We start from the raw sequence: 26,515 nt of genomic DNA, 5'->3' as shown, positions 1-26,515 counted from the left end.
TTCATTTCTTTTTGATGAAAGAATTAAGGTTTTCCACTGCACGGAGGCCACTATGTGATACTAATTTAATGCTATATTTATAAATTGAATACGTGTTCCCGATTGGCTCTATAGCGATTTCACAGAAAAGGTATTTCTAGTACAATGCAGCGTCGGACTCTAGCTGAGAGCGTAGTAGCCTAAGTCATGGACTCCAAGAAAGGCTCTCCATACACAAATGAACAAACACAAAGGAAGGTAGTCTCCTCCGTGACCAGCTTGATTTCGATGGAGCGAAAACAAATTGGCTGCAGAGGAGACGGGTAATTTTGCCATGCAAATGAGGTGAGTGTCATCCCCCTGATATAATACCTGAACAATCACCGTCATTTGATTGATTTACTACAGAATATATTGTATATTCAAAATATAATTTTAATATTGTAAACCTGTTAACTTCTATATTTGTGTACTAAAGTATAAGGACACGTGAATAAAATCATGTCGAAGACAAAATGGCCGCTAATCCGCCTATTGTCTAGACCTAGGATACATATTTCGAAAGAGGGCAGCAGACTAGGATGCCTATCCCTTTGTCTATTATTCCTGACGTGGTGGACTGCGAAAGCGCACGCATACTATAAATAGACCTACCCTTCTATGCAGTAACAGTTACAACTTGCCAACTGATAATCTTAACAATCAAATCCCAGTTATGACATCCCTGCAAAGAAAGAAGCCAAATAAGCCCAAAGAGATATATGTCTGTAAGAGTAACCTCCTGCAGTTACCATCCGCTGATCGTTTTCTTAACATTTGCTCTTGGAATGTCCAATCACTCAGAAACAAGACCCACTTTGTCTGTGATCTCGTTCATGAAAGTTTCATAGACATATTATTCCTTCAAGAGACTTGGCTTACTTCAGATGAGGGTGCTCTTACTCTTACGAAGATACTCATCAACGCCCCAGGTGGGGTCAAACGACAAGGAATATGGTTGTGCGCTACGAGGACTGCTTACATGCCACAGAAGTGGTCTTTTATGCTTTCTTTGAATAACTTGGAGTCTTGTTGTTGCGTTAGAGGAGCTGGGAGAGAATTCCAGTCCTTAATTGTTCTGGGATAATAAGAGTATTTATAGACGTCTTTATTGACTTGTAGCTCTTGGTAGCTATTTATATGACTTCGTTTGGTGAGGCGATGGGGTGGGCGAAGTATCTTTTGCACTGGAAGGGCCAGGTGACCCTCTCTGACTTTGTGAAGTATTGACAAACGGTCAATTTTCCTTCTGTCCTGTAGACTGCTCATGTGTAAGTCCTTCATAAGTTCAGTGACACTCGTTTTTCTACTGTAATCATTTTTTATGAAACGGACTGCTCGACGCTGGATCGCTTCAATTTGGTAAATGAGATCTTGATTGTGAGGATCCCAAACAGCGGAGCAGTATTCAATGGTAGGTCTGACCAGCGTATTGAAAGCTGTGAGTTTGGTTTCTTCATTACATGATCTGAGATTTCTCTTGATGAACCCGAGTGCCCTATTACCCTTAGCTGATATTTGGTTTATGTGGTTTTTCCATTTGAGATCTTTTGTTATTTCAACTCCCAAGTATGTATGCGAACTTGTTTCTTGCAGAGGTGAATCACCAAGCTTGTATTTGTGAGTGAAAATGTGCTTTGTAGCATGTGTAATTTTGAGAACCTGACATTTATCTGATGGAATCTCATCTGCCAGGTTTTCTCCCATTTTGATAAAGAATCCAAATCCTGTTGCAACACTTGTGCATCTATATCATTCATGATTTCTTTATAGATGACACAATCGTCTGCAAAAAGACGAACTTGAGACGATATATTTTCAGGGAGGTCATTAATAAACAAAAGAAATAAAAGGGGGCCTAAGACCGTCCCTTGGGGAACACCTGATCGAACAGGGACCCAATCTGAATGATCGCCACCCACAACGACCCTTTGATGTCTTTGGGTAAGGAAATTTGTAATCCAACGGTGGGTGTTGTTTTTGATACCAAAGTGATCTAATTTGAGCAAAAGGCGATTATGAGGCACGACGTCAAACGCCTTTGCAAAATCCATGATGATGACATCGGTTTGTTTACGATTGTCAAGAGATTGGGCGAAATCATGGACTGTCTGAATTAATTGGGTGTTGCAAGAGTGTTTGGACCTAAAGCCATGTTGGCTATCTGTAAGAATGTTGTATTTTTCCAGGTGTGACATGATGTTGGAGTGGAGAATGTGTTCAAATACCTTACAACTCACGGATGTAAGCGAGACGGGTCTATAATTTAATGCCTTGGTCCGCTCCCCTTTTTTTGAAAATGGGGATATATTTGCCTGACGCCAACTCTCAGGTAAATTACCAGAGGCAAGAGATTTTCTGAAAATGATGGTTAGGGCTGGTGCTATCTCAGATGCATATTCCTGCAGGATACGGGATGGAATACCATCAGGGCCAGAGGCCTTGTGAATATTGAGATTTCTGAGCAGCTTCTCAACTCCGTTCACTTGGATATCAATTTCAGGCATTTCTGGGAAACTAGGTGAGTTAATGTGAGGTAAATGGTCCATGTTCTCATGTGTGAAAACTGACTCAAATTGCGTACATAGCAATTCTGCTTTTTCTTTATTGTTTGTAACCAGATGTTGCTTTCATCTTTCAAGGCTGGTATGCCAGTACTATCATTTCTGAGACTTTTGATGAAAGACCAGAATTTTTTATTCCCCTGTATGCAAACTCCACGGATATATTTTCTATAAACTTGTCTTGTTTCCTTGGAAACCTCTCTTCGGAGGGAGCGGAACCTATCCCAGTCGTCAGGATTTTCAGTTTTATTTGCATGATTGTATGCTCTTTGTTTTTGTTTCAGTCTACGCTTGATCCTACCATTTATCCATGGAGAGATCTTACTACCAGACACAAACTTGGATGGGATGTTTTTATCCATCGTTTCATTTATTGAATCGCAAAAATCGGACCATAACTGATCAACGGTTTGTTGATCCACATCCATGCTTTCAAAATCCTGACTGAGCTGGGTCAGATCACTTTTAATCTGATCTTGGTTTGCCTTGTGGTACAGGAAGACCTTTCTAGGTTTACTTTTGTTGACCTTGGGTTTTATATTTATGGTCACAGACGGAATACCGTCATGGTCACTGATACCAGGCACAACTGTATTCTTTTCTACAAGGGTGCTGTTATTAGTAAAAAAGAGGTCCAGGATGTTCTCCCTTCTAGTGGGTTTGGTCACAATTTGTTCCAAACCATAATCATTTGCTATGTTTATCAACTGCCGGCAGAGCCCAGGTTTGGGGCAGAGTGGTAAAGTTGACTGAGTAGCCCAATTTACTCCGGCTAGATTAAAATCACCTGCAAGCCAAATGTTAGGTGATTTTGACATATCAATTTTGGATAGGGAGGAATTAAGTTGATCAAGAATGTCTCCCTTAGAGCTAGGGTGTCTATAAAATGCACCTACCAAGACAGTCTTACTGCCAACCAGCTCCAGTTGAATCCAAACAATCTCAGCATCCGCATCCAAATCAAGCCTATGAGCAGCAATAAGGTCAGCCTTATAGGCAATAAAGACACCTCCATGACCTTCTGGGCCAACGTCCCCTTGCCTGTCTTTCCTAACAACGTTGTAGTTAGGTGGGACAATTTCAGCATTACTTATGCTGTCATCAAGCCATGATTCGGTGCCGATAACCAAGTCGGGTTGATGGTTATCGAGACAAACTGCAAGTTCGGCAGTTTTGCCCCTTAAACTTAGAAAGTTTATGACCATGACCTTTAATTGGTGACGAGTATTGGTGGTTTTGTGGGTTTTATTTTGGATTTTGTCTTTTTCCTCCAGTATGCGTACTGTTTTGGTTAGTTTTATTAAGAGTTTTTGGAGAGGATTGAGCCATAGGAGACAACAATTCCTCAGTTTCACTGAGTGATGCAAGGGTACTAAAGCTATTAGATAACAGCAACGTTGAACGTGTGGAAAAGAATGAACTTGTAAAACTCGGCATACCACACTGACAGCATATCCAACTGGCATTGCTGTTTTCTAAGGCTTTATAAACGGGCGAGTTCATGTGCATGCAATCAGCATGATACCAGCAGTCACAATTGTCACATTGTACTGCGTAACTACTCCAGTCGCATTCAAGATTACATAATGGACATGGAAAAGCAGGACCGGGGTTTAATTCCGTGTCACCTGCCTGTATGATACATAGCATGCATAGGTAAAGTAGTGTGAGTTTCTTTGAGTTTTTGGCATTACATATTGGTTTTAGGAGACAACTTCTGCTACACAAACCAGTTAACATGTTATCAGCAGGGTAATAATGGTAGTTAAATGATGTAATTAACATAACCGGATAGGCACTATAACTGTAATTTGCATCTGTGTTTACATTACCACATAATATACAATCACTGTATGAGTTGTATGAGTTCAGAATGAGTTCAGCTTCAGGGCATAAATATGATGACAAATCAACATCAGTAGATCCATGCATATAACCATCAACTTCAATTGTAGAATCTGCAGATGGAGTATTTACAACTGTTATGCAAATAACGACAAGGAACATACTCACAATAGACTGCTGCTTCATGGTGAATGATGATGAAAAACAAAACCATGCAGCGTAGAGGGTCACCCAACACCTACCAGTGCTACTCAACACAACACCCAGCCCAAATCGCGCAAGGTTAGCACTCCATCGTAGACGTCATGTTGGCTGAACTCGATGATAAAACTAATCCAAAATACGTGAAAAGTTAGACTCCAAATAGTCCGAAAATCACCCCAATGTTAATATAAGGTGATATATTTTGCAGTCCTCGTGGGGAAAAGGTGAAATTATTCCTCAGGATGGTGAAGTTACGAAGCGATATCGATGGTCAGATGGACGAAGTTGAAAACACGTCCTCGCCTCGCACATGCGCACAACCATCTGTGATCAAAGAAGCTACTCCACCTGGCTTCTCATTTATCAATGTTCCTACACCCAGAGGTCAAGATGCAAGACGAGGGGGAATAGGAATTCTGTACCGGACTGTAATGAATCTTTCTAGTACCACTTGATGTTGACACTTTCTCTTTTGAGAAAGTATGCGTAACTGATATCCGAACTGGAATGATGTTTATTAGAGTCACGCGGTAGCATGACCAGCAAGTTTAAAAAAAAAACGACTGATAAAGAAGAATAAACAGATGCACCGCGAGACTATATTTACACGGAACAAAACGCTATTGTTCTATGATATTTTTTTTGGGTACAAAATATATCTAAAACCATGCTAAATCTTATTTACTGTCCAAAGTGTCATATTTTAATAACTCTTTATTTCAAAACGTTACACCAATCTTACAGTCAATCCGATTGTTTGATAATAAACAAACATTCTTGCTTTATTTCACGCGGTATTTCATAGCCAAAATTAGTGGCAAATCATAGCTAATCATACTGATATCCACAATCTTTCGACACTGCTACAGCCATACATGGCTGTCACTGTGGCACTAATTTTTCAGAATCACTTTCAAATATACCCAGGCATTTTCCTGGATACCCTACATACAAATTCTGGACCCCATTCGCCAAAAAATCAAGTTTTTCACAATTCTTTTATTCTTTCCGGACCACAGCATATATTCATATTAATAAATACTCCACTTTCACACGTCGTAATAACGGGACGTCACCGTGGCGAAGTGGTTAAGGCCATGGACTTCTAATCCATTTATGAATTTTTGCTCAAGTTCGAAACTTCCCACCACTTTTTTTTTAATGTTTTATTAACCAATTTATTGTCGTAAATCAAGAATAAAACCATTTCGAACATCCATTGCTATTGTGATATTATATTTTTTTTCATCAAACAAACATGTTTGATTTTTTATTCACATTTAGGCCTAGGCCTAGGGCCTACTTTCACCATCCAGATGCTATCACCATGCCTGACTATCATGACATCTTCGTCATTTAAAACACATTTATCAGTGGCTCTGTTCACAGCTCAGACTGAAATTATATTTGATATAAATATTATAAATTAAAATCACAAACCGCGAAAGATCGCCAACAACTGCCGCTGAATATTGATATCCAACTAGATTTCCCCACAGGGCTATAAAGAACCACAAACCTTGAAATTTGGATATCCAACTACATTGCCTCGCAGGGCTACAAAGAATCACAATATGAATATCCAACAACCTTAAACTATAAATTAGCAGGGCAGGACTTGATAAGGGGAATTAAAATCACAAACAGCGAAAGATCGCCGACAACCGCCGCTTAATATTGGTATCCAACTAGATTGCCCCGCAGGGCTACAAAGAACTACAAACCGCGAAATTTGGATATCCAACCAGATTGCCCGCAGGCTTATCGATTATAAAGAACCACAAACCGCGAAATATGGATATCCAACAAATTAAGACCACAAACCGCGAAAGATCGCCAACAACTGCCGCTCCATATTGATATCAAAGTATATTGCCCCCCAGGGCTATAAAGAACCACAAACCGCAAAATTTGGATATGGAACTATTGCCCCACAGGGCTTCAAAGAACCACAAACCACGAAATATGGATATCCAACAAGCTTAAACTATAAATTAGCTCCCGATAGTGAGCAGGGCTTGATGAGGGAAATTAAAACCACAAACCACGAAAGATTACAAAGAACCACAAACCGCGAAAGACTAGATTGCCCACAGGCCTATCGATTATAAAGAATCACAAACCACGAAATACGGATATCCAACAAGCTTAGACTGTAAATTAGCTCCCGATAGAGGGCAGGGCTTGACGAGGGAAATGAAAATCACAAACCACGATATTCAACTTTATTGCCCCGCAGGGCTACAAAGAGCCACAAACCGCGAAATTTGGATATCCAATTAGATTGCCCGCAGGCCTATCGATTATAAAGAACCACAAACCGCGAAAGATCAACAACAACTGCCGCTCAATATTGATACCAACTAGATTGCCCCGCAGGGCTACATAGAACTACAAACCGCGAAATTTGGATATGCAACTAGATTGCCCTACAGGGCTACAAAGAAACACAAACCACGAAATATGGATATTCAACAAGCTTAAACTATATTATAAATTAGCTCCCGATAGAGGGCAGGGCTTGATAAAAACCACAAACCGACAACCGCCGCTTAATAGGAATATTCAACTAGGTTGCCCCGAAGGGCTACAAAGAACCACAAACCCCGAAATTCGGATAGCCAAGTAGATTTCCCCGCAGGGCTACAAAGAACCACAAACATTAAAACACGATTATCTGGGGCTTATAGGCTTAAATATATGCGCATTTACCAGTACCGACATGAAGTATAGGCCTAAATCGGATTCACTCTCTGTGTGTCTCTCTGGCATTGTCAACATTGGGTGTGTGTTGTTCATATTTACATTTTCGTTAACGTAGCCTTGAATAATTAAAGTATATTAAAATGTTTATTGATCATTGTGTACGCCTCTGAACATTACAGTCACGCGTGACGAGCAAGTTTTAAAATAAACGACTGATAAAGTTTTGTTTAATTATTTATTGTCATGAATCAAGAATAGCAACTTCAAACATCCATTTTTCGTTTTATTCGTTTTATGGTGCACTTCGTAACCTGATGACTTTCCAAGCTTGGAGCTGCTTGGCTACATTCATAAAAAGAAAAGAAATCTACCAAAAAACGTTGACAACGTAAAGAAATCAGCAAGTTTAAAAAACCCACCTCGGCTCACTTTTTGAAACTTGGTCCCATTTTGAACACCAACAGCAAATCAGTGTTTTTATTTCATTTCAACAGAATACATTGTTGCCAACAAGATTACAAGCCTACTTGTTATCCGTTTAATTCAATCATTAATCATGATTATTATAAAACAAAACACAAAAAGATATTGGCTTTATCATGCAAGAACATGATAATAACCTTTCAGGTCGTTCCAGAAAGCTTACAAATTAATATCGCATCTGCACATTAAAGATACATAACACTTCTGGAAATGTTTTAAATTGATATAAATATGATAAAGTTTAAATCAGTACCTTTTACAAATGGGACCAAGTTTCAAAAAGTGAGCCGAGGTGGGTTTTTTAAACTTGCTGATTTCTTTACGTTGTCAACGTTTTTTGGTAGATCTGTATTTATAGGGAACCACCATATGGTACTAGCAATCTCAAAATTAATGATTTTATGAAAGATGTTGACAATTTGCTGGATGAAATATGTGTTAGACCAAATAAACTGATATTATTGGGTGACTTTAACATACATATGAATAAACCATTTAAATCTGATGTGTCTCAATTTTCCAATTTGCTGTCTTCAAATGGTTTTGAACAGCATATTACTAAACCCACCCATCGTCTTGGTAACACACTCGATCTTGTAATATCAAGACCCGATGATGATGTTGTTCTTGACTGGACTGTCAAAGTACCAATTGTTTCTGACCACTTCCAAGTATATTGTACCATAAATCGTGTAAAACCTGATCTTCCTAAGATCACACGTTCCATGCGTAATTTCCGTAATTTTGATCAACCTTCTTTTGGTACTGAACTTAAAGAAAAATTATCCTGTGTTGAGTGTGATGATATTAATGATATGGTGACATGTTATACTGATATATATAATTGTTTGCTTGATAAATATGCACCTGTTACCACCAAGAGTGTATCTGTTCGCTGCCGTCTACCTTGGTATAATGATGAAATCAAGGAAGCTCGTAAAAACGCAGGAAATTTGAACGTAAATGGCGTAAATCTCATCTTGATCATGATCATTTGGTTTATCTTGACCAGGCCCATCTTGTCAATGATATGATCATCAGGGCTAAGACTGATTTCTTCAGAGCCAAGATATCGGATGCGAATAGTAAGGACTTATTTAGCACTGTAAACAATCTGCTTAACAGATCTGTGAAGTCTCTGCCACTGCATGATTCAGCTAGTGAGCTAAGTAACAAATTTTCAAGTTTTTTCAAAACTAAGATTGATAAAATTATGGTTGAACTTAATGAAAATGTTTGTAATGACGAAGCAATTTTCAGTGAAGATCATGAAACGACTCATGTGTTAAATTGTTTCTCTCTTGCTACGGTTGAGGAAGTTGAACAGGTCATGGGTAAACTTTCCAACAAGACGTGTTTGCTCGACCCCCTCCCTACTTGGATTTTGAAACAAAACATATCCACTGTTTCACCACTGATAACTATGATTGTTAATGCTTCCCTGCAAGAGGGTATTTTTCCTAATGCTTTCAAAAAAGCAATTGTTAGACCTGTTTTGAAAAAACCCACTCTTGATGTAAATGTTTTGAAAAATTATAGGCCAATCTCAAATATTCAGTTTCTTGCCAAACTTATTGAATCCATTGTGGCTACCAGACTTAAGGACCATTTGTATGATCATAGTTTATCTGAGAGTTTTCAAAGTGCTTACCGAAAAGGACACAGCACTGAAACTGCGTTGTTGAAAGTTAAAGGTGACATCTTGAGTATGCTCGATCAAAACAAAGTTGTTCTTATGGCTATGTTAGATCTTACGGCCGCCTTTGACACCATCAACCATGTTACTCTCTTCGGTCGCCTCAGTAAAACCTTTGGCGTGTCTGGTGCCCCACTGGATTGGTTTAAATCCTACATGCAAAATCGCAGCAGTCGTGTTATCATTAATGAAACTTTATCTGAAGAAATCAAACTTGAATGTGGAACACCCCAAGGATCCATCATGGGGCCTCTTCAATTTACTACGTATATCCAACCAATTGGTAACATCATTAGAAAGCACAATGTATTTTTTCACATTTATGCCGACGACACCCAGATATACTGTGCCTATGATCCAAAGAAACCGGGTGAAAACATTTTTGCTATTCATCGTCTTCAAGCTTGTATACAGGAAATTAGTTGCTGGATGAAATTAAACAAATTAAAGTTAAATATGGACAAAACTGAATTCATTTTATTTGGTTCACCACATAATACCAGAACATACTCTACCGATCATCTGACAGTTGGAAATTCTATTGTAATGCCATCTACATCCGTTCGCAATCTAGGTGTTCACCTGGACTCAACATTATCAATGAATATTCATGTCTCTCATTTGTGTAAAACTCTGATTTTTCAACTAAGGAACATTTCACACATTAGGAGGTATTTAGATAATGACTCATGTAATCACATTGTTCGTGCACTTGTTACATCTCGCCTGGACTATGGCAACTCACTTTTAACTGGAACTACAGAAACTAATCTTAACAAGCTTCAACGCATTCAAAATCGGGCCGTCCGTCTTATTTGTGACCGTACACCACAGGTGAGCCGTAAATGTCCTCAATTGTATTCTGAGTTACAGTGTAAAATGGGCATGAAGGTCGTATTCATAGGTACCTCAATTTGGTGCTACGTGTACCTCATTTAATGAGATACACGTAGCACCAAATTGAAATACCTATGAATATGACCTTCATGCCCATTTTACACTGTAACTCAGAATACAATTGAGGACATTTACGGCTCATTCGTGGTGTACGGTCACATTTGTGGTTTAAAGCGACGTGATCATATTTCTCCTCATCTTACTGAGCTTCATTGGCTTCCAGTTAAAGAACGCATAAAGTTTAAACTTCTCACCATCATATTTCAGTGTGTGCATGGGTTAGCTCCAACTTATTTGCAGGATTATGTTCACCTTTATTCATCTGTTAACACCAGACATCATTTGCTTCGTTCCTCTCTTGATACAACCAAACTCCACATTCCATATACAAACCGCTGCCTAGGGGATCAGGCTTTCCATGTTGCTGGCCCACGGATATGGAATACTCTTCCACAGCATATCCGTGAGGCCCCACCCTAAACCGGTTCAAAGAACTCCTCAAATCACATTTATTTCCTGTTGCATAATATTGTTTTTGTTTATATTCCATCTTTTTTGTAGCGTAAGTCTTTTGTAGTTTAAGTTTACTGTAATGCGCCTTGATATTTGATGATAAGGCGCAATATAAATTCGTATATGTATGTATGTAATCTGAAATAGACTTCTGGATGTCCGACCGTGCTGGAGACTGTGAAGTGCTCATGAGGAATCTCGGTATAGACCCAAGTAAGATACTGAAATGTTGTGCCCATAGAATCGTTGGAGTAGATCATGCGATTGATAAAGTATTTAAGAATACAGAGCAGAAAATAGGTGTACACAACCTACTTGAAGTCACAGCAGGGGAAAGAATCTTTACATCTCCGAGCTCTTCTATTCACACCCTGGGCTTGATTGTCATTGCTAAGCTGTTATCTCCAAGTCATGCACAACATTCTGTGTCATTGTATAATGACTTCAAGTCCTGGATGGCAAATAACGGGCTCAAAGGTGATGGCTTTAGAGGATTCCTTGGCGAACAGATTTGGGAAAATAGCAGAACTAGCCTAGGAGTATTTGACCTGGCGTGGGTCAATTCAAGCCTTCTTCAATGCAGTTGTAGACAACAATAGTAACAAGCTTGTACTTGCTGTGTCTACATTTAGGCCTATCCAAAATGACTGGTTCACATGCTGTTCAGAAATCTACTCAAAGATGGGTGAGCTGATGATATTTCCGATGATGGAGATACTAGGAATTGACAAGAGGGGTGACGAAAGAAATGCAGATACAACATGGGCAGGAGTGAAAGGTTTCTTTGACAGCAAACTGGTGGACTTGAATGAGTTGATGGTTGAAAGAAAAGAACATCCAAGGTCAGGGAAAGATAGGCTTGAAGGTGCTGTAATTGAAGAAGTCATTGATGCAGTGAAAAACCAACTATCAAAGACTGATTATTTCACAAGATCAGAAGGTGAAACCAGTGGAGAAATGAAATATGCACCATTAACCAACTTGGGATGCGAGTCTGAATTTTCTAAGCTCGACCATCGAATCAAAGCCAGTGGTGGAAGTACTTCTATTCAAACACATTCCAGGAAGAATATTCTTGTAAGTGCTGGACTATTAGTAGATTCTGACTTTGAATCAAAATCTCTAGAGGATAGAAATGCAAGCTGGAAATTGGCACGGTGCTCAGATGAAGTAAAGAAGGTACAAAAGTTGGAGGCAGATTTTCTAGCAACAGTACGTTCGGCGACGAAGTTAGCGCTGCGCAAGAAGGAGGATCTAAAGAAGAAGAGAGCAAGCAAAACGTTGGCTGTTCTGGAGAAATGCAAAACACACGGTGGTCCCATGACTCCCAACAACTTGGAAGCATTATCTGAGCTGAATGAGAATCAGCTATTAGCTGAAATTTCTTATCTGCGACTGACAATTGCCCCAGACATTCGACAGATGAGACGTGTGAAAGCAGATGGCAAGTTCAAAATGGAGAAGTTTAGTATGGATGAGCTGCGAGCTTCAATAAGAAATGCCCTGAGACCAGAGGATAATGTTTCCACTGACATTGACACTCTCTTGATGAATGCATTGTAACTGCTGTGATTTTCATTACACTGTACACTACATAGTACTGTATATTGCCTTGTAGGTAAAAACTCCATTATGTGGCTCATGTAGGTCATCATTGTTCTTTTGGTAAATGTTTGCGAAAACCCTTGCTCATATTATTATATTCTGTTTATGTACATGCATATCAATGCTTTGTAATACGATTTTGAAGATCTTGTTTTTAACTTTTTGCAGATTACGGGCAATTTAAATGCTTGAAACACTCTGGTTAGTTTATATGTGACTGGACGCGGCGAATCAGCCGTAAAGTCGGCCCCGGCCAATTTTGTTTTATTTCGTGTTTAGAAAATATATACCATAAGCTTTAAAATGGTATATCATTTGACTTCAAACGATATCCAAAAGCGGGGTTATGATTTGTTGAACTCTGTTCCTTCGACAAAATTGTATTTTTTATCGGTTCTACATGTCTCTTTTTCTACATTTATGGTAATAAACATCCAACAGTTAAAATTGGTGGTCATTTCAAATCATCCCCAAGTCAACGAGGTTCAGAAATATCCTCTCATTGTTCATTGTTGATTATACAAACCTAGACAAAATACAATGCTTTGTTATCTACCACTTGAACAGGATTTAGCCAACGCAAACAAAGACAAGAACTATTCTATAGAAATAGGTAGAAGCTTATTATCCTCTTCAGCAGTAGTATTATTGATTGATTTTAACAGCGTTTGATAAGATACTTGTCGCAAAGAATTGATACACCTATGAATACGACCTTCACATACATTTTACACTTTAACTCAGAATACAATTTGCCGAGTTTACGGCTGATTCGCCGCGTCCACTCACATATTTGAATTCAGTGACACAAAAACCTATAAAAGACTTATTACAAGCCATGGCTGTTCATATTTTGACATTTTGGGGCGAAATGTCGAAAAAATGGGGTTTTATGGCGGCCATTTTGAAAAAGTCCACTGAACCAACATAGATATACATTTTACGCAAAAATGCTTTCCGGATTCGGTTTCAGCAGCCAAAATGGCCATAGAATCCACTCGTCTTATAAAAGATTTCCAAAAAATGTTCTCATTTGCCCACCCCTAGGCCTATTAATAGAGTGACAAAATGACTTTTATCACATGTTTTTTTCAATATTTCAAAAAAAGAGACGAATTTCAAACAAATAAAAAAACCTTCCCTAAGTTCATGTCTCTTCTTCATGAAAAGCTAATTGAATTTTTTTTACTCCGAACGGATTTTTTTCTAAGTTGTCACAAAAAAAATTGGGGTAAAAAAGTGAATTTTTGTGATTTTTTCAAAAACTTGAGATTTTTGAACAAATCTGACGTCACCATGTGATTCCTTGACTCATTTCCTTTCCAAAATTGTATAGTTTTATATACTTTGGACATACAATTCAGAAATAATGAAGCTCGAAAAGGTCCATGTTCTCTCCCATTACACTGCCCTTAAACAATAACGAGATCTGGGCGACCAATCACAAGCCAGATTCATTTAAAGATGCATTACATCATGACTAATTTTAGTTAGGCCAGAAATTGGCCTAACTCTCCATAGAGTCCCGTGTTAAAAATGTTAACCGCAATCCAAAGTCAGTAGTCCACTTGGGAAGCTAACATACAGAGGGAGTATAGACGGTGACTGAAAAGATGATCAGTTGTGAAAATCTATCAATTATGCACAAATTAATTAAATCGGAGTTTTAAGCTTAAATGCAATATCCAGAGTATGCACAATCATGACAATGGGCAAGTGGACTACGGTGTAGTCTACACCCCCCCCCCCCACCCGCCGGATTTATATATTATCTGGATTCCCTAATGGAAAATGAAAAAACTGAAGGTTCAAAAAATCTACTGAGAACGCTCTGTGCCGGAATTTCCTTTTTAAAGGGTTTATTTTTATCGTTGGAGATCTCGAAATTGGGCGCTGTGTGGGCGTAAAAGCGATGAGTCGGCAACGGCAACTATAGCAGCTCCACCGTGGAATCTGTGACATCATTAACTTTATCATGAGTCATCATCACACATAAGTTGCAGAATCACTAATAGTTGACTATGTGATTATTAAATCTTTCATAAGTGTCTCATTCTTCCATCTGGTGGTAAAACTCAAAACTGTGTTTCACACTCATGTGAAACACAGTTGATACTAACAACACATGACATTGGAAAAGCACTGGACAGTCGGACGCCTTTGCACATGATTATCATGGACTTTGCGAAGGCGTTCGACACCGTCCCACACAACAGATTACTTTACAAAATACAAAATTATGGTATTACAGGTAGCACTCACACCTGGATTAAACATTTTTTGACGCAACGCAAACAAAGAGTTGTAGTAAATGGTGAGCATTCAAATTGGACTCACGTCCGCTCAGGCGTCCCACAGGGGACTGTCATGGGACCTCTACTTTTCTTACTTTATTTGAATGACCTACCAACAAATATCAAGTCCGAAATGCGCTTATTCGCAGATGACTGCGTGGTGTATAGGAAAATTGAAAGTGCTGAGGACTCTACAATTTTACAACATGATTTAGACACACTGTTTACATGGCAGAATACATGGCAGATGTGTTTCAATGTGGACAAATGTTTTGCTGTAAATTTCACTCAGGCACGGAAACCAGAAACAATTACATACAAATTAGGCCACTCAACATTAGCTGAAGTCAAGTCACATACATATTTAGGGGTTCACTTATCAAATGATCTCAAGTGGGGGAATCACATTGCCCATGTTACCTCAAAGGCCAAACAAGTCCTAGGTATGGTGCGTAGAAACTTGCATCCCTGTCCAACCAAGCTCAAATCTACAGCCTACAAAACTCTCATCAGACCACACTTAGAATTTTCAGCAACAGTGTGGGACCCCTACACCAAAGAAGACATAAAGAAAGTGGAAAGTGTTCAGCGAAAGGCTGCCCGCTTTGTGTGCAGGGACTATGGTCGACGAAGTAGCGTCACAGACATGATTGAGCGTCTTGAATGGGAGCCACTTCAAACCAGAAGAAAGATCTCAAGGATGGCCATGTTACACAAGATCCAGAATGGTCAGGTTGCCATACCGGCGCAAAAGTTCTTGCGGCCAGTTACACGCCCCACCCGTCACCACAACAGTAAAGCATTTCAAAGATATCAAACCAAGAAAGATTGCTACAAAAACACATTTTTTCCGCGGTCAATAGCGGAATGGAACACACTACCTGAAAACCTCATCAACATAGTAAACACAGAAACTCTAAAAGAAGCACTGTCAACGCACTACAAGCAGGAAAGGAACTTAAGCAACTAATTTCATCTTATTTGCGCACAACCTATTCCTCTGCGTGTGGTTCCAACTCTTGGAGCGTTGCGGAGTATAACGTCAAAGAAGAAGAAGAAGAAGAAAATTGTCAGGATCTACAATGATCTAGCTGTTGAACTGGCACTGAATCGGTTGTGTGTTACGGTAAAAAAAATACGGATGTAAACAATGCGAGTTGTCGAATTCGGCAGCTTGATCTTCTTTCAAGGGTACATCTTACTATATAAATAGGGGAATGTTGTATCTATGTATCTTGCATGTATATAAAGGCTCCGTCAGTTTCGATCCAAATGTCGCCAAATTCATACGGGACATCGATGCCTATACTGAGACGGTAATGCGAAAATTTAGTTGAAAACGGTCAAGAATTGGCTGCAAAAACAGTGAAAATAGGGGTAAAAACAGGGTTTTTGTTATGAAAATCAGTTACCAGCCTTCGCGTCATGCAGCTGGTCGGCAGCGCTTGTCGGCGCCGCGTATGCGTAATGCGACTACACCAATGCTCGCGTAAACGGCGCAGAGCCACGCGACTTGCCAGCCAGAGACCAGTGGACATGATAATACGGAAAGAAGGAAGGAAAAATAAAGGACAAAAAGGTACATGGACGGGTTTCGGGATTATGATAATGGGTGAACACGTCCGCAGACACGCTATGAGTATGAGAGGACGTAATAAATACGGGAAAAAGTTATATAAACAACATGAAGCGGTACTATAAAGAAAAAAATTAAATTAAAATGAGGACAAAAAAGGTACAAGTAATTATAGGCCAACGGGTTAAAGTGACTAAATGAAACGGGAACGAAACAAAGAAGGAAAGAAACTAATCAGGAAATATAAGAAAAAAAGAAGCTAAAATAATGAGAACAGATGGGAACGGGGTTAAATAAATAAATAACATTGAAACGGAAAATCACAAGCATGACAAGCTAAGCAGAAGAAACTAAAACTAGAGCGATAACCGCACCATAGCTGAACCATGTAGCTTTGGCAGTATATTGTGAGAAGCTGGCATTTTGGAAACTTGACTTTTGATCTGTGTATGACCCCCTTAATGACCTTAAATGAATTTTAAAATATTTAAAACATGTTAAGAATGTCATAAGGATCATTGCATTTAAATTTCAGGTCAATTGAAGCATTTTGTAAACTTGACCTTTGACCCCTTTATTGCCCCTTAATGAACTTAAATGAATTTCAAAATATTTTCAAAATGTTTAGAATGTCACAAGGATCATTGCATTCAAATTTGAGCTCAATCGTAGCATTTCGGAAAACTTGACCTTTGACCCCTTTATGACCCCTTAATGACCTTAAATGAATCTTAAAATATTTTTAAATGTTTAGAATGTCATAAGGATCATTGCATTTAAATTTCAGCTCAATTGGAGCATTTTGAGAACCACGACCTTTGACCCCTTTATGACCCCTTAATGACCTTAAATAAATTTTTAAATGTTTGGAACATGTTTAGAATGTCACAACGATCATTGCATTTAAATTTAAGCTCAATCGGAGCATTTTCAGTTAAAATGACCTTTTTTGACCCCTGTGACCCCTGGATGAACTCCGACGTTTGGAAATATTTTTATTATATTCTTTATGTTTTCCTCTTTCATATGACACCACTCATGGGGTCATACCTTCGTGGCATTTAGAGATATGTCCATTTCAGACCAAATGGTTAGTCAGTAAGCTAGTAAGTAAGCTAGTAAGTAAGCTATAACATTCACACTTATAGGCTGATACCATTTCATGGTTCAGCAAAAATGTAAGAAGAGACAGGTTTATATAAATAAAATGTACCTTTTCAATGATTCTACCTGTTCAGTAATTCTTCCTGTTATAGTGAACGCTCCCATTTACTTATCTAGCGGGGACCCGCGCGAAGCGCGGGTATCCCGCTAGTAACACTAAATAGCTTAAATAGGGGTCACGTTTTAGGCCATAAGTCGAGTTACTTCTCACTTTGAAATATATATTTGATATCTTCTTAATCAGAACAAAATTCTGCATAACATATCTGAAAATGACACAACATTTTCCGTCTACTTTTTGAGAAAATTAGCGCTATATAAAAAGGCCCGATTTTCCCATGTTTACGTCCGAGTGCTAACCGCGTTTAGACCTTGTGTGTTCATGCGCTCATTATCGTAAACATCACTCAAATTTTTGCGTTTTCTTTTCAAATTAGTAGAGATCACATTCACAAGTTCTAGTATTAGTAGTAAAACACGATTTTCAACACTAAAATTGTTAATATGCCCAACCCCCAAAAGGGAACCCCAAAATCGGACATGTACTAGCATGTTTAGTAAATGCATTAAGGCCAATTACAATTGATTCTTAGTTTCCTGTTTCCCGCCCGCGTCCAAAGTAGAGAATTGCAAAATATTTAATTATTTTATTTATATTTTGGATTTTCTCTTTTAAAAATAACTTTTAATGACTACCATTTGCTACTTTCTGACTTTGATCATATCATCTATAAATGATGAATAAACATAGAACCTAATTGTACCATTACTTATGTATAAAATCAAACATAGTAGTAAAATAATTAAATGCATGCTCCTTGTCAAAATGGCTTGATGTAGGTTGCGACCACTTATTTTAGAATAAAGAAAATAAAAGATAATTAATAATTAATAATTAAAAGTCGCCTCATCCCTGGTTTTTAACCATGAAACAGGAAACTAAGAATTAATTGTGAAGGGCCTAATATAATATTTTAAAGTTTCAATTACTTTATTTAGCCTCATCTCATCAAAATGGCTTTTTTTATGGCTAATTATAGGAAGGAGAACCCTTTCACATAATTTTGGAAATTAAAAAAAAATCTAAAATTCAAAAAAAAAAAAAAAATACATTTAAAGGAGTATTTCGTGGAATCGTGATCCTAGCATCCTCTATTTATGTCATTTTTCATTAGATATCCACGAAAAAACCTATTCCCAAAATTTCAGTTGATTCCGATTTTGCGTTCGCGAGTTATGCATGATTATGTGTATTACACTGCTCCATAGACAATGCGTTGTAATTTCGTTCTGGTGCACCAGAACGAAATTCAAATTTCACGATATCTTTGCTAAACGAATTAATCTGCAAGAAATATCTTGTACATAAACATTATGTAGCCAGAGGTTTCCAGCGATATAAAAATCTCAACTTTTTTTGAGAAAAGTGGGGGGATGAGGCTGTGGATCACGAAATGCCCCTTTAAGTGCACAAGCTTTTTTTTCTGGGTAAGAATTTTTTCTCTTGCATGCAACAGCTTTCTTCTTGCAGGTTAGAAATTTGATAAATAGGTCCATGCATGCATTTTGTATATGATGGCCTATTTATCAAATTTCCAACCTGCAAGAAATAAACTGTTGCATGTAAGAAAGTAATTCTTCAGAAGAAAAAAGCTTTTTCACTCTAATGTATTTTTTTGGTATTTTTTAGAATTTTAGAATTTTGTTTTAAATTTCCAAAGTTATGTGAGAGGTTAGCAATAAAAATAACAATTCAAGAAGCTTTAAGAAAGAGGTTTGGAAATCCGGTGGTCCGAGGGTCCCGGGTTCAAATCCTGGATGGTCAGTGAAATTTTTTCACTGGCTGTCATTTATGTATGTGTTGGCTTGACTTAAAAACCTTGCTCATATTTAATTTACCACATAGATTAAACTTTATTTCTCCGTCTCGAATATAATTTCGGAAGGATTTCCAAACCTCTTTCTTAAAGCTTCTTGGATGAGAAGATGATAGAGGGCGGGTATTGAACTGAAGGCCTATAGATAATAACATCACTGCTCTTCTCCATCTGACTTATTAGCTCAGTTGGTAGGGCATCGGTCCGGTGGTCCGAGGGTACCAGGTTCAAATCCTGGATGGTCAGTGAAATTTTTTCACTGGCTGTCATTTATGTATGTGTTGGCTTGACTTAAAAACCTTGCTCATATTTAATTTACCACATAGATTAAACTTTATTTCTCCGTATTGAAAAACTTAATAAAAATTTTTTTTTTTAAATGATTTTTTTAATTGTTTTACGTTTAAACGGTTAGCGATTTTTCTAAACGGATAGTGCATTTAACGGGCGGTTACACATGAAACGTTTAAACATAGACACCCTTACGTCCGACTGCTAACCACGTTTGTGCTCATCTTCGTAAATATCAAATTTTCGCGTTTTCTGTTCAAATTAGTAGAGATCACATTCACAAGTTCTAGCAAAACACGATTTTCAACACTAAAATTGTTAGTATTGCACCGATTTTGCACAATTTTTATGCAAAGTTGGGACTATATGGGTGATAAACTTTTGCCGGAAACCGCTTCACAGGCGGATTTAGTGGTATGAACCCTCAATGTTGATTCAATCTAGACGTTCGCTTTTCGTATCTCTTTCCTTGTTGGAAAGGTATATGGTATAACGTTGAGGAGATGGGAACGTGTATCGAACATCCGGGACCTACTGTGCCATGTTTGGCCGAGTAACAGTACATGAACACTAGTAACTAGGAAGATCGAACACAGGCATAATCATTTGGACGTTTAAATGAGCTGGTACCAGATAATACCCAATGTAAATGTCACATTCTCAGTTACTGGGACTAACATGAACATGGTCTTTTGTGCCTATGTAAATTAGTCATTGTGTAAAGCTGTGCTTATATACCCATGGGTTACTCATCATCAGACTGAATCATTGTCGTAAATAACTGCACAAGTTATGTGTGCAATTCTAGAGAACGTTGACCGACAGAGGGTGTCAATATAGGCCAACGTGTCGCTTTTGAAAAACAGCAAATCATGCACATGCTCAGCAGGCAAATACGACGGCGATTTAGTACACTGATCATGCATGCATGCGATTCTGGTTTCTGCAAAAGCGATTGAGTATGAATGCATCTTTAGAAATGACCGGCGATTGTGTGTTCTCAAGTGAGTTTTATCATGTTAATTAGTGACCTGACACACATTTGTATTGGTTTGATCAAGCATTGAAATGCTTTCATGTTTTGTACTGGATTGTTCAAGCATGCCCAACAAATTTTTCAATGTAAGTGCCTCTGGCCCTAGTGGAAGTAAAAACGGATACTATGGCCGTAGTTCTAGGGCTAATTCAATCATAGACATCAGCAATGATGATAGATAGAGTAGCAGTTGCTCGAGAAGTCTAGCCAAGAACAATTTGCTCATCAATAGCTTCACATTCTAGGCTAGAGACCATTGCATTCAAAATCTAGTTGGATTCACTGAAGCATGACACCGTGTAAAAAGCAATGGTAGTTCAGAAGTAAACACAGCCGATCATTATTAGGGACCGATCGTTATTTACGGCAGGGGGGGGAATGGGTGTTTTGGCAAAAATATCGACAAAAAATTTCGCGTTCCCCCCTCGCGTCCGCTCAAAATCTTCGCGTTCCCCTTGTTTCCCCAATTTTCTCCATTTAAAATTTAACAATCCCCCCTCCTGGTTCAACTAAAAATTTCAGGTTCCCCCCCTCAAGACCACAAAAAAATTTTGTGTTCCCCCCTAAATTTACCCATTCCCCCCCCCCTGCCATAAATAACGATCGCTCCCTTAGTGTGGGCAAGTCAGTATGACTTGCCCAGCAAAACACCAAAGTAGGATATAAGGTGGACAAGCTGTCAAAGTTGTTTACATTCCAAAACATGATATCTGCACCAGTTATGAGAATTCCCACATACCTACCACCTTCAAAATGCTCTAAAACCCTTATTCCATAAGTCTGGATGTGATGCCAATGGATGCGCATTTGCAGTGCCAGACGTGTTGGTGCATATTTACAGAGTGCAAGTAAAAACATGGACCACCAATTACGGGCCAGATGTAGCAGCTCCCTTGAAAGCCTCAAAGGTAGGTGAGGCTATCACATCCACTGGGAGGGCGTTCCACCAGATGACTGTCCTAGGAAAGTAGGAGTTCTTGTAGAGAAGGATGCGAGCTGGAATAATCTGGTATCTTCCTGGGTGGTAGGATCTGCTAGGTGGCATTGGGGTTGGGTAATGCTGTGCGTTGATGGCAATCTGCTGGTTTTGAATCCTGTACATCAGAAGTAGACTGGAGATTTGTCTTCTCTCAAGGGAGTCCCATTTCAGGTTGCTGATCATTGATGTTACACTGTCCCTTTGCTGGTAGTGGCTCAATACAAATCTCGCTGCACAACGCTGGATGTTTTCAATTGAGGTGGTTTCTTTCTTGATGTGAGGATTCCAAACATTGCAGCAATACTCCAAGTGAGGGCGTATTAGGGAGACGTAAGCTTGTTTTTTTAGCTTCTGGGAGCTGCCTCTTAGGTTCCGCTGGATAAGACCTACAATCAACAAATTTAATAGTTGGCACACCTTGACAATATGTTGTAACTCTTCATTGGCGCTCTGATAATTCAGTGAAATTAGTATAACTATGTTGGATGAGAAGTACAAACCAAGGGGGTGACACTAAATTCACGGTTGTTCTATTAGCAACGCAAAATCTATGAAAAATTCAGCTGGTTTACTAGCTAGAAAGTGAGGCCAGTTATCGATCTGTTATAGCTCGTTATGAATAATTCATGTTCGACCCCTTGGATCATGTTAATTGAGTTTGGCAAATAACAACGTTGTTAGTTTTGCGAACTTTGCCTGTTCAATGAGAGCATAGCGCGCCTCAATACATCTGGGCACAAAACAGTAACTAAAACGATCCAGTTTAATGAAATGGCGGACGGGTATTCCCATCAGGCACCAGTGATATGTTTTTTCAAAGAAAGTCTACTAATTTGATATGAAATGACATTTTGCAATAGCAAAGTCAAAATTAGGACTTGCTGTCAATAATATGAAGGAAATATGTGACAGAGGCAAGGTGGGAAATACAAGTAGTATTTAAGTTATAATAACCTTTGATACCCGACCTGACCTTCCATCATGGCGCCTTATTCGCCTTTATGTATTTCTATTATGCTCTCAAGGAAAATAAAATACCAATTTGCACTGAGCAGACAATGTTACTTGGCTCCCAGCATGAATTATTGATTTTATACGGAAGTAAAGAAATGCACAGTGTATGTGCATGATGTGCAAGCATACTCCAAATATTTACGGTAAATATGAATAGTGGTACATGTGGACATATCATGTGTTCGGGAAATCACGTGGCAACATTTTAAGATTTCAGGCTTGTTTACTAGTTAATTGCCATTTGTACTCTTTATTATTTATTTTTGTTAATTGACATATATTTTAAATGCTGATAAATCGTGGTTGGCTACCAAAAATATCTGTTAAATTCAATGTTTTATGAATATAATTCTACCACGCAGAGGGAGTCACGCAGCAGAATTTCACATCACCTGACTTAGCTACATTTCAAGCTATGCTCTTCAAATTCATGTAAATTTCAAAACTTTCAAAGTTTATACATTTAATATATTTAATATGATACTAATTTTTGTTATAACCAACTGGTACACGAAATATACTAGCTTATTACCTATACAGAAAGGTGATTATCAGCCTTCACTCAGCAAATTGACATGCCCGGCATATGCAGCCATTCTCCGCAGGCGGCATAGGACACGCAACACGGACGTACGAGGCTGGCTAAGATACAGGGCTGACAGCCCCATTCACAATGCACGGTTAGCGATTATAAATGGACAATTAACATACTTGCAGTGGGGTACTTTGCAGAACCCCAACGGTTTTAGAGTAAGATAATTTTGCTTTGACACCACATAACAAATTTAGAATTGTTTGTGAAGATTTCATGATTATGTGTTAATCCAATGGCGACGTCAAAAATAGCGATATCGCATCCACCATCATCTGATTCTCCGTCTGGATAACATGACTGTCGCCCTCAATACGTCTGGGCACAAATTTAAATAACAATACGCTATTTACATATCAATGCGGCCTCATGCTAATTAAAGCTGCCCCATCCAGGAGATCATCCTTGGTACAAACCTTCTCCTTTCCCCTTCCCTCCCCCATTCCCCCTCAATCAATGTTGGGGAGACTAGAGAGCCCAATGGAAAAAAGTGCTTTCATCAACATTGAACTGGTGGAGAGGGGTGGCGATTTACATTTAGTGTGCCAGAGTGCCAACATTAATTTCTTTAATTGTAGCATCCTGTTGGCCTGAGTAGTAATGCCGTTGATGTGGGACTTCCAGGACAGGTTGGTGGACAGAGTTAACCTAAATACGGGTAATCCGTGACTGCAGATAGTGTACTTCCTCCTAGATGGTAATCAGCGCTGATGATGTTACGACGGGGGGTGAATCTTAGGGTGTGACACTTATCGGTGTTGAACTTCATTAGCGAATGTGTAGACCATTAGTGGAGCAGGGTCAAGTCCTCTTGAAGGGCAGCAGCGTCATCTGTATTCGAGATTGTTCTATACACCAGACAATCGCTGCGAAAAGACGTAGCTTAGATGTTAAATCCCTTCTGGTAGGTCATTGATGAAAGAAATGAAGAGCAGTGGGCCCAGGATGGTGGCTTGTGGGACTCCAGAGGTCACAGGGACCCATTCAGATGACTTACCATCCACTACAACTCGCTGGGACCGTCATGTAAGAACATTTTCCATCCACAGAAGTAAGGAACCTCGAACACCGTAGTGGTGGAGCTTCAGCAGCAGTCGTTGGTGAGGGACCCGGTCAAATGCTTTAAAAAAGTCGAGTACTACAGCGTCAACCTGCTCACAGTTGTTCAAGGAGCTTGCAAGGTCCTGAGTGGTGATAATTAGTTGGGACTCGCATGATCGGCCAGGTCTGAAGCCATGTTGGGCATCTGATAGAATGTTGTTGTGGTCATATAATGATCTGGAATGGCTGAAAACTATATGCTATAGAAGCTTGCTGCAGATAGAGGTTATGGATACGGGGCGATAGTGGATGGTGTGGTTCGATCTCCCTTCTTGTAAATTGGAGAAATGTTGGCTAGTCTCCAGTCAGATGGGGTGACACCTGTATCCAAGGACTGTTGGAATGTGGCGGCCAATATAGGAGATATTTCCACCGCAAGGTCTTTCAGTATACGGGCAGGTAGAGCATCAGGTCCAGTGGCTTTGTTTGTTTTTGACGACTGGAGGAGCTTCAAGACGCCATCAGGAGAAATGGTGATGTGGGCAACAGGTGGATGATCTGAATCTCCCATGTCTGGCAGGTTGCTGAGGTCTTTATCAGTAAACACCGACCGAAACAGCTTGTTAAAGACCTTTGCCTTCCCTTCACTGTCAAATATGATCTTAGATCCGGTTTTCAGTGATGAGATGCTAATAGAATCTTGCTTCTTTGATTTTATGAAGCGCCAGAAAGTTTTGTTGGACTTGTCGGATGGGTCCTGAAATAGTCTATTCTGATTTAAGACCAATAATTGTGGCGTTGATTCTTCTGGGTGGCCTGTTAGTGTTGGAAGTCCTTGCAATCCTTCCAGTCCTCAGGCATGTTGGTCTTTATCACCTTGTTGTATTTTCTTTGCTTCTTTTTACTCATCCTTCTTATCTCAGCAGTAATCCATGGATTTTTATGGCTTGGACTGCTCAACTTGGACGGAATGTGTTTATCCATGAGCGTCATGATTTCAGAGGTAAACATGTCCCAGTTGGCCTGAACGGAGCAACACAGTGGATTCCCATCGAGGAATAAGTGTTGAAAGTCTTCCATGTCTGATATCATACTGGGTACATCCGCTTTGCCGAAAAGGAAAAGTTGATGGAGAATAAAACAGCCGTGTGATCACTTATGCCATCAATAACCTTGCACTTGGCAACAAAGCTAGGGTGGGTGGTGAGGACAAGATCAAGGATGTTTTTAGTGGCGTCTTGGATTCGAGTTGGTTTCATAACCACTTGCATGAAACTTAGTGGGTACAGTCAACATTTAGAGCCAAATTTTTGGAAGGTCATTTCAGGGTCACGAGGGGTCATCTGAGGTCAAATTAGTAAAAACTTGCATGGGCATGAAACTTGGTGGGTACAGTCACCATCAGCCAGATAATCGTGCCCAGCCGATAACCGCCAAATTCATTTACCTCTATCAAAAGTAATCGCAAAAGCAGGCAGTCGCGAAAGCAGGCAAGACTCGTGGTTCGAGAACCGCCATGTTTATTGATTGACTATGGTGTTGGTGGAATGCACAGGAACTATGATCAGTCACTGATACTTGCAAAAGGCTCAACATAATCAGGAGAGCTGACAAAGAAATTTGGTAAGACTCCATTTTTGGAGTGGGCGTGGCAGTCAGGCTTGGTAACTGGTGGCAGTGGTATCACAACAAACAAAAGGTAGTGAAGATCAAGAGTCAAAAAATCATCTGAGGTTGTCATGCAGGAGCAAAAACAAGGGTAGATCTTACCATGATGGAAGATGGTGGGAGGTAGCTTGTGAAGTTTAATGTTTCCAAAATTTATTTTGATGACTATCTGTATCTTCAGAGCAAAGTTTGCTAATTTTTGCTAACTTTTTCGGGCGCTACACCCATCGTGTTCGGCATTGTTTACTTCCGAATTTATAGCTATTCATCTCAGTGCAACTATGTGCTTGAGGAATGCAAGTCAATTTGAACCATTGTCACTGAGCTTTCTATTCTATCAGTGTACATTTCAAGCTTTATTGTCCGACTTTCATCTTGCTTTCTTTGAGGGGGGTCCCTCAGTCCAGATTCCCTCAGTCCAGATTCCTTCACTTTTTAAGCCCTGAAATTTT

At 39.2% G+C, this 26,515-nt stretch overlaps 4 protein-coding genes across 4 annotated transcripts in view; 2 read left to right on the top strand and 2 right to left on the bottom strand.

Moving 5' to 3' along the window:
• Nucleotides 1-996: 996 nt before the first annotated feature.
• Nucleotides 997-1,725, bottom strand: LOC140136969 (uncharacterized). The gene has a single exon (XM_072158631.1). The coding sequence runs from the start codon at nt 1,723-1,725 to the stop codon at nt 997-999; it is 729 nt and encodes a 242-aa protein (XP_072014732.1).
• A 775-nt stretch (nt 1,726-2,500) lies between these two features.
• Nucleotides 2,501-3,787, bottom strand: LOC140136968 (uncharacterized). The gene has a single exon (XM_072158630.1). It carries the CDS (start codon nt 3,785-3,787, stop codon nt 2,501-2,503), a length of 1,287 nt encoding a protein of 428 aa, XP_072014731.1.
• Nucleotides 3,788-14,958: 11,171 nt separating this feature from the next.
• LOC140136966 (uncharacterized) lies at nt 14,959-15,795 on the top strand. Its single transcript, XM_072158629.1, has one exon. The coding sequence runs from the start codon at nt 14,959-14,961 to the stop codon at nt 15,793-15,795; it is 837 nt and encodes a 278-aa protein (XP_072014730.1).
• Nucleotides 15,796-15,894: 99 nt separating this feature from the next.
• The window catches only part of LOC140136939 (BTB/POZ domain-containing protein 8-like), a 37,672-nt gene continuing 27,051 nt past the window's right edge, over nt 15,895-26,515 (top strand). The window contains exon 1 of the mRNA XM_072158590.1: nt 15,895-15,951. The gene's annotated coding sequence lies outside the window, so the exon portion shown is untranslated. The remainder of the gene's footprint in view (nt 15,952-26,515) is intronic.

The sequence above is a fragment of the Amphiura filiformis genome, chromosome 17 (genome assembly GCF_039555335.1).
Source record: "Amphiura filiformis chromosome 17, Afil_fr2py, whole genome shotgun sequence".
NCBI classification, from domain to species: Eukaryota; Metazoa; Echinodermata; class Ophiuroidea; order Amphilepidida; family Amphiuridae; genus Amphiura; species Amphiura filiformis.
This window is presented reverse-complemented; position numbering and strand designations above follow the sequence as displayed.

What these genes read in the sequence shown, in the direction of transcription:
- LOC140136966 (XM_072158629.1), top strand. Translation starts at nt 14,959, where the DNA reads ATGCGCTTATTCGCAGATGACTGCGTGGTGTATAGGAAAATTGAAAGT.
- LOC140136968 (XM_072158630.1), bottom strand. Translation starts at nt 3,787, where the DNA reads ATGGTCATAAACTTTCTAAGTTTAAGGGGCAAAACTGCCGAACTTGCA.
- LOC140136969 (XM_072158631.1), bottom strand. Translation starts at nt 1,725, where the DNA reads ATGGGAGAAAACCTGGCAGATGAGATTCCATCAGATAAATGTCAGGTT.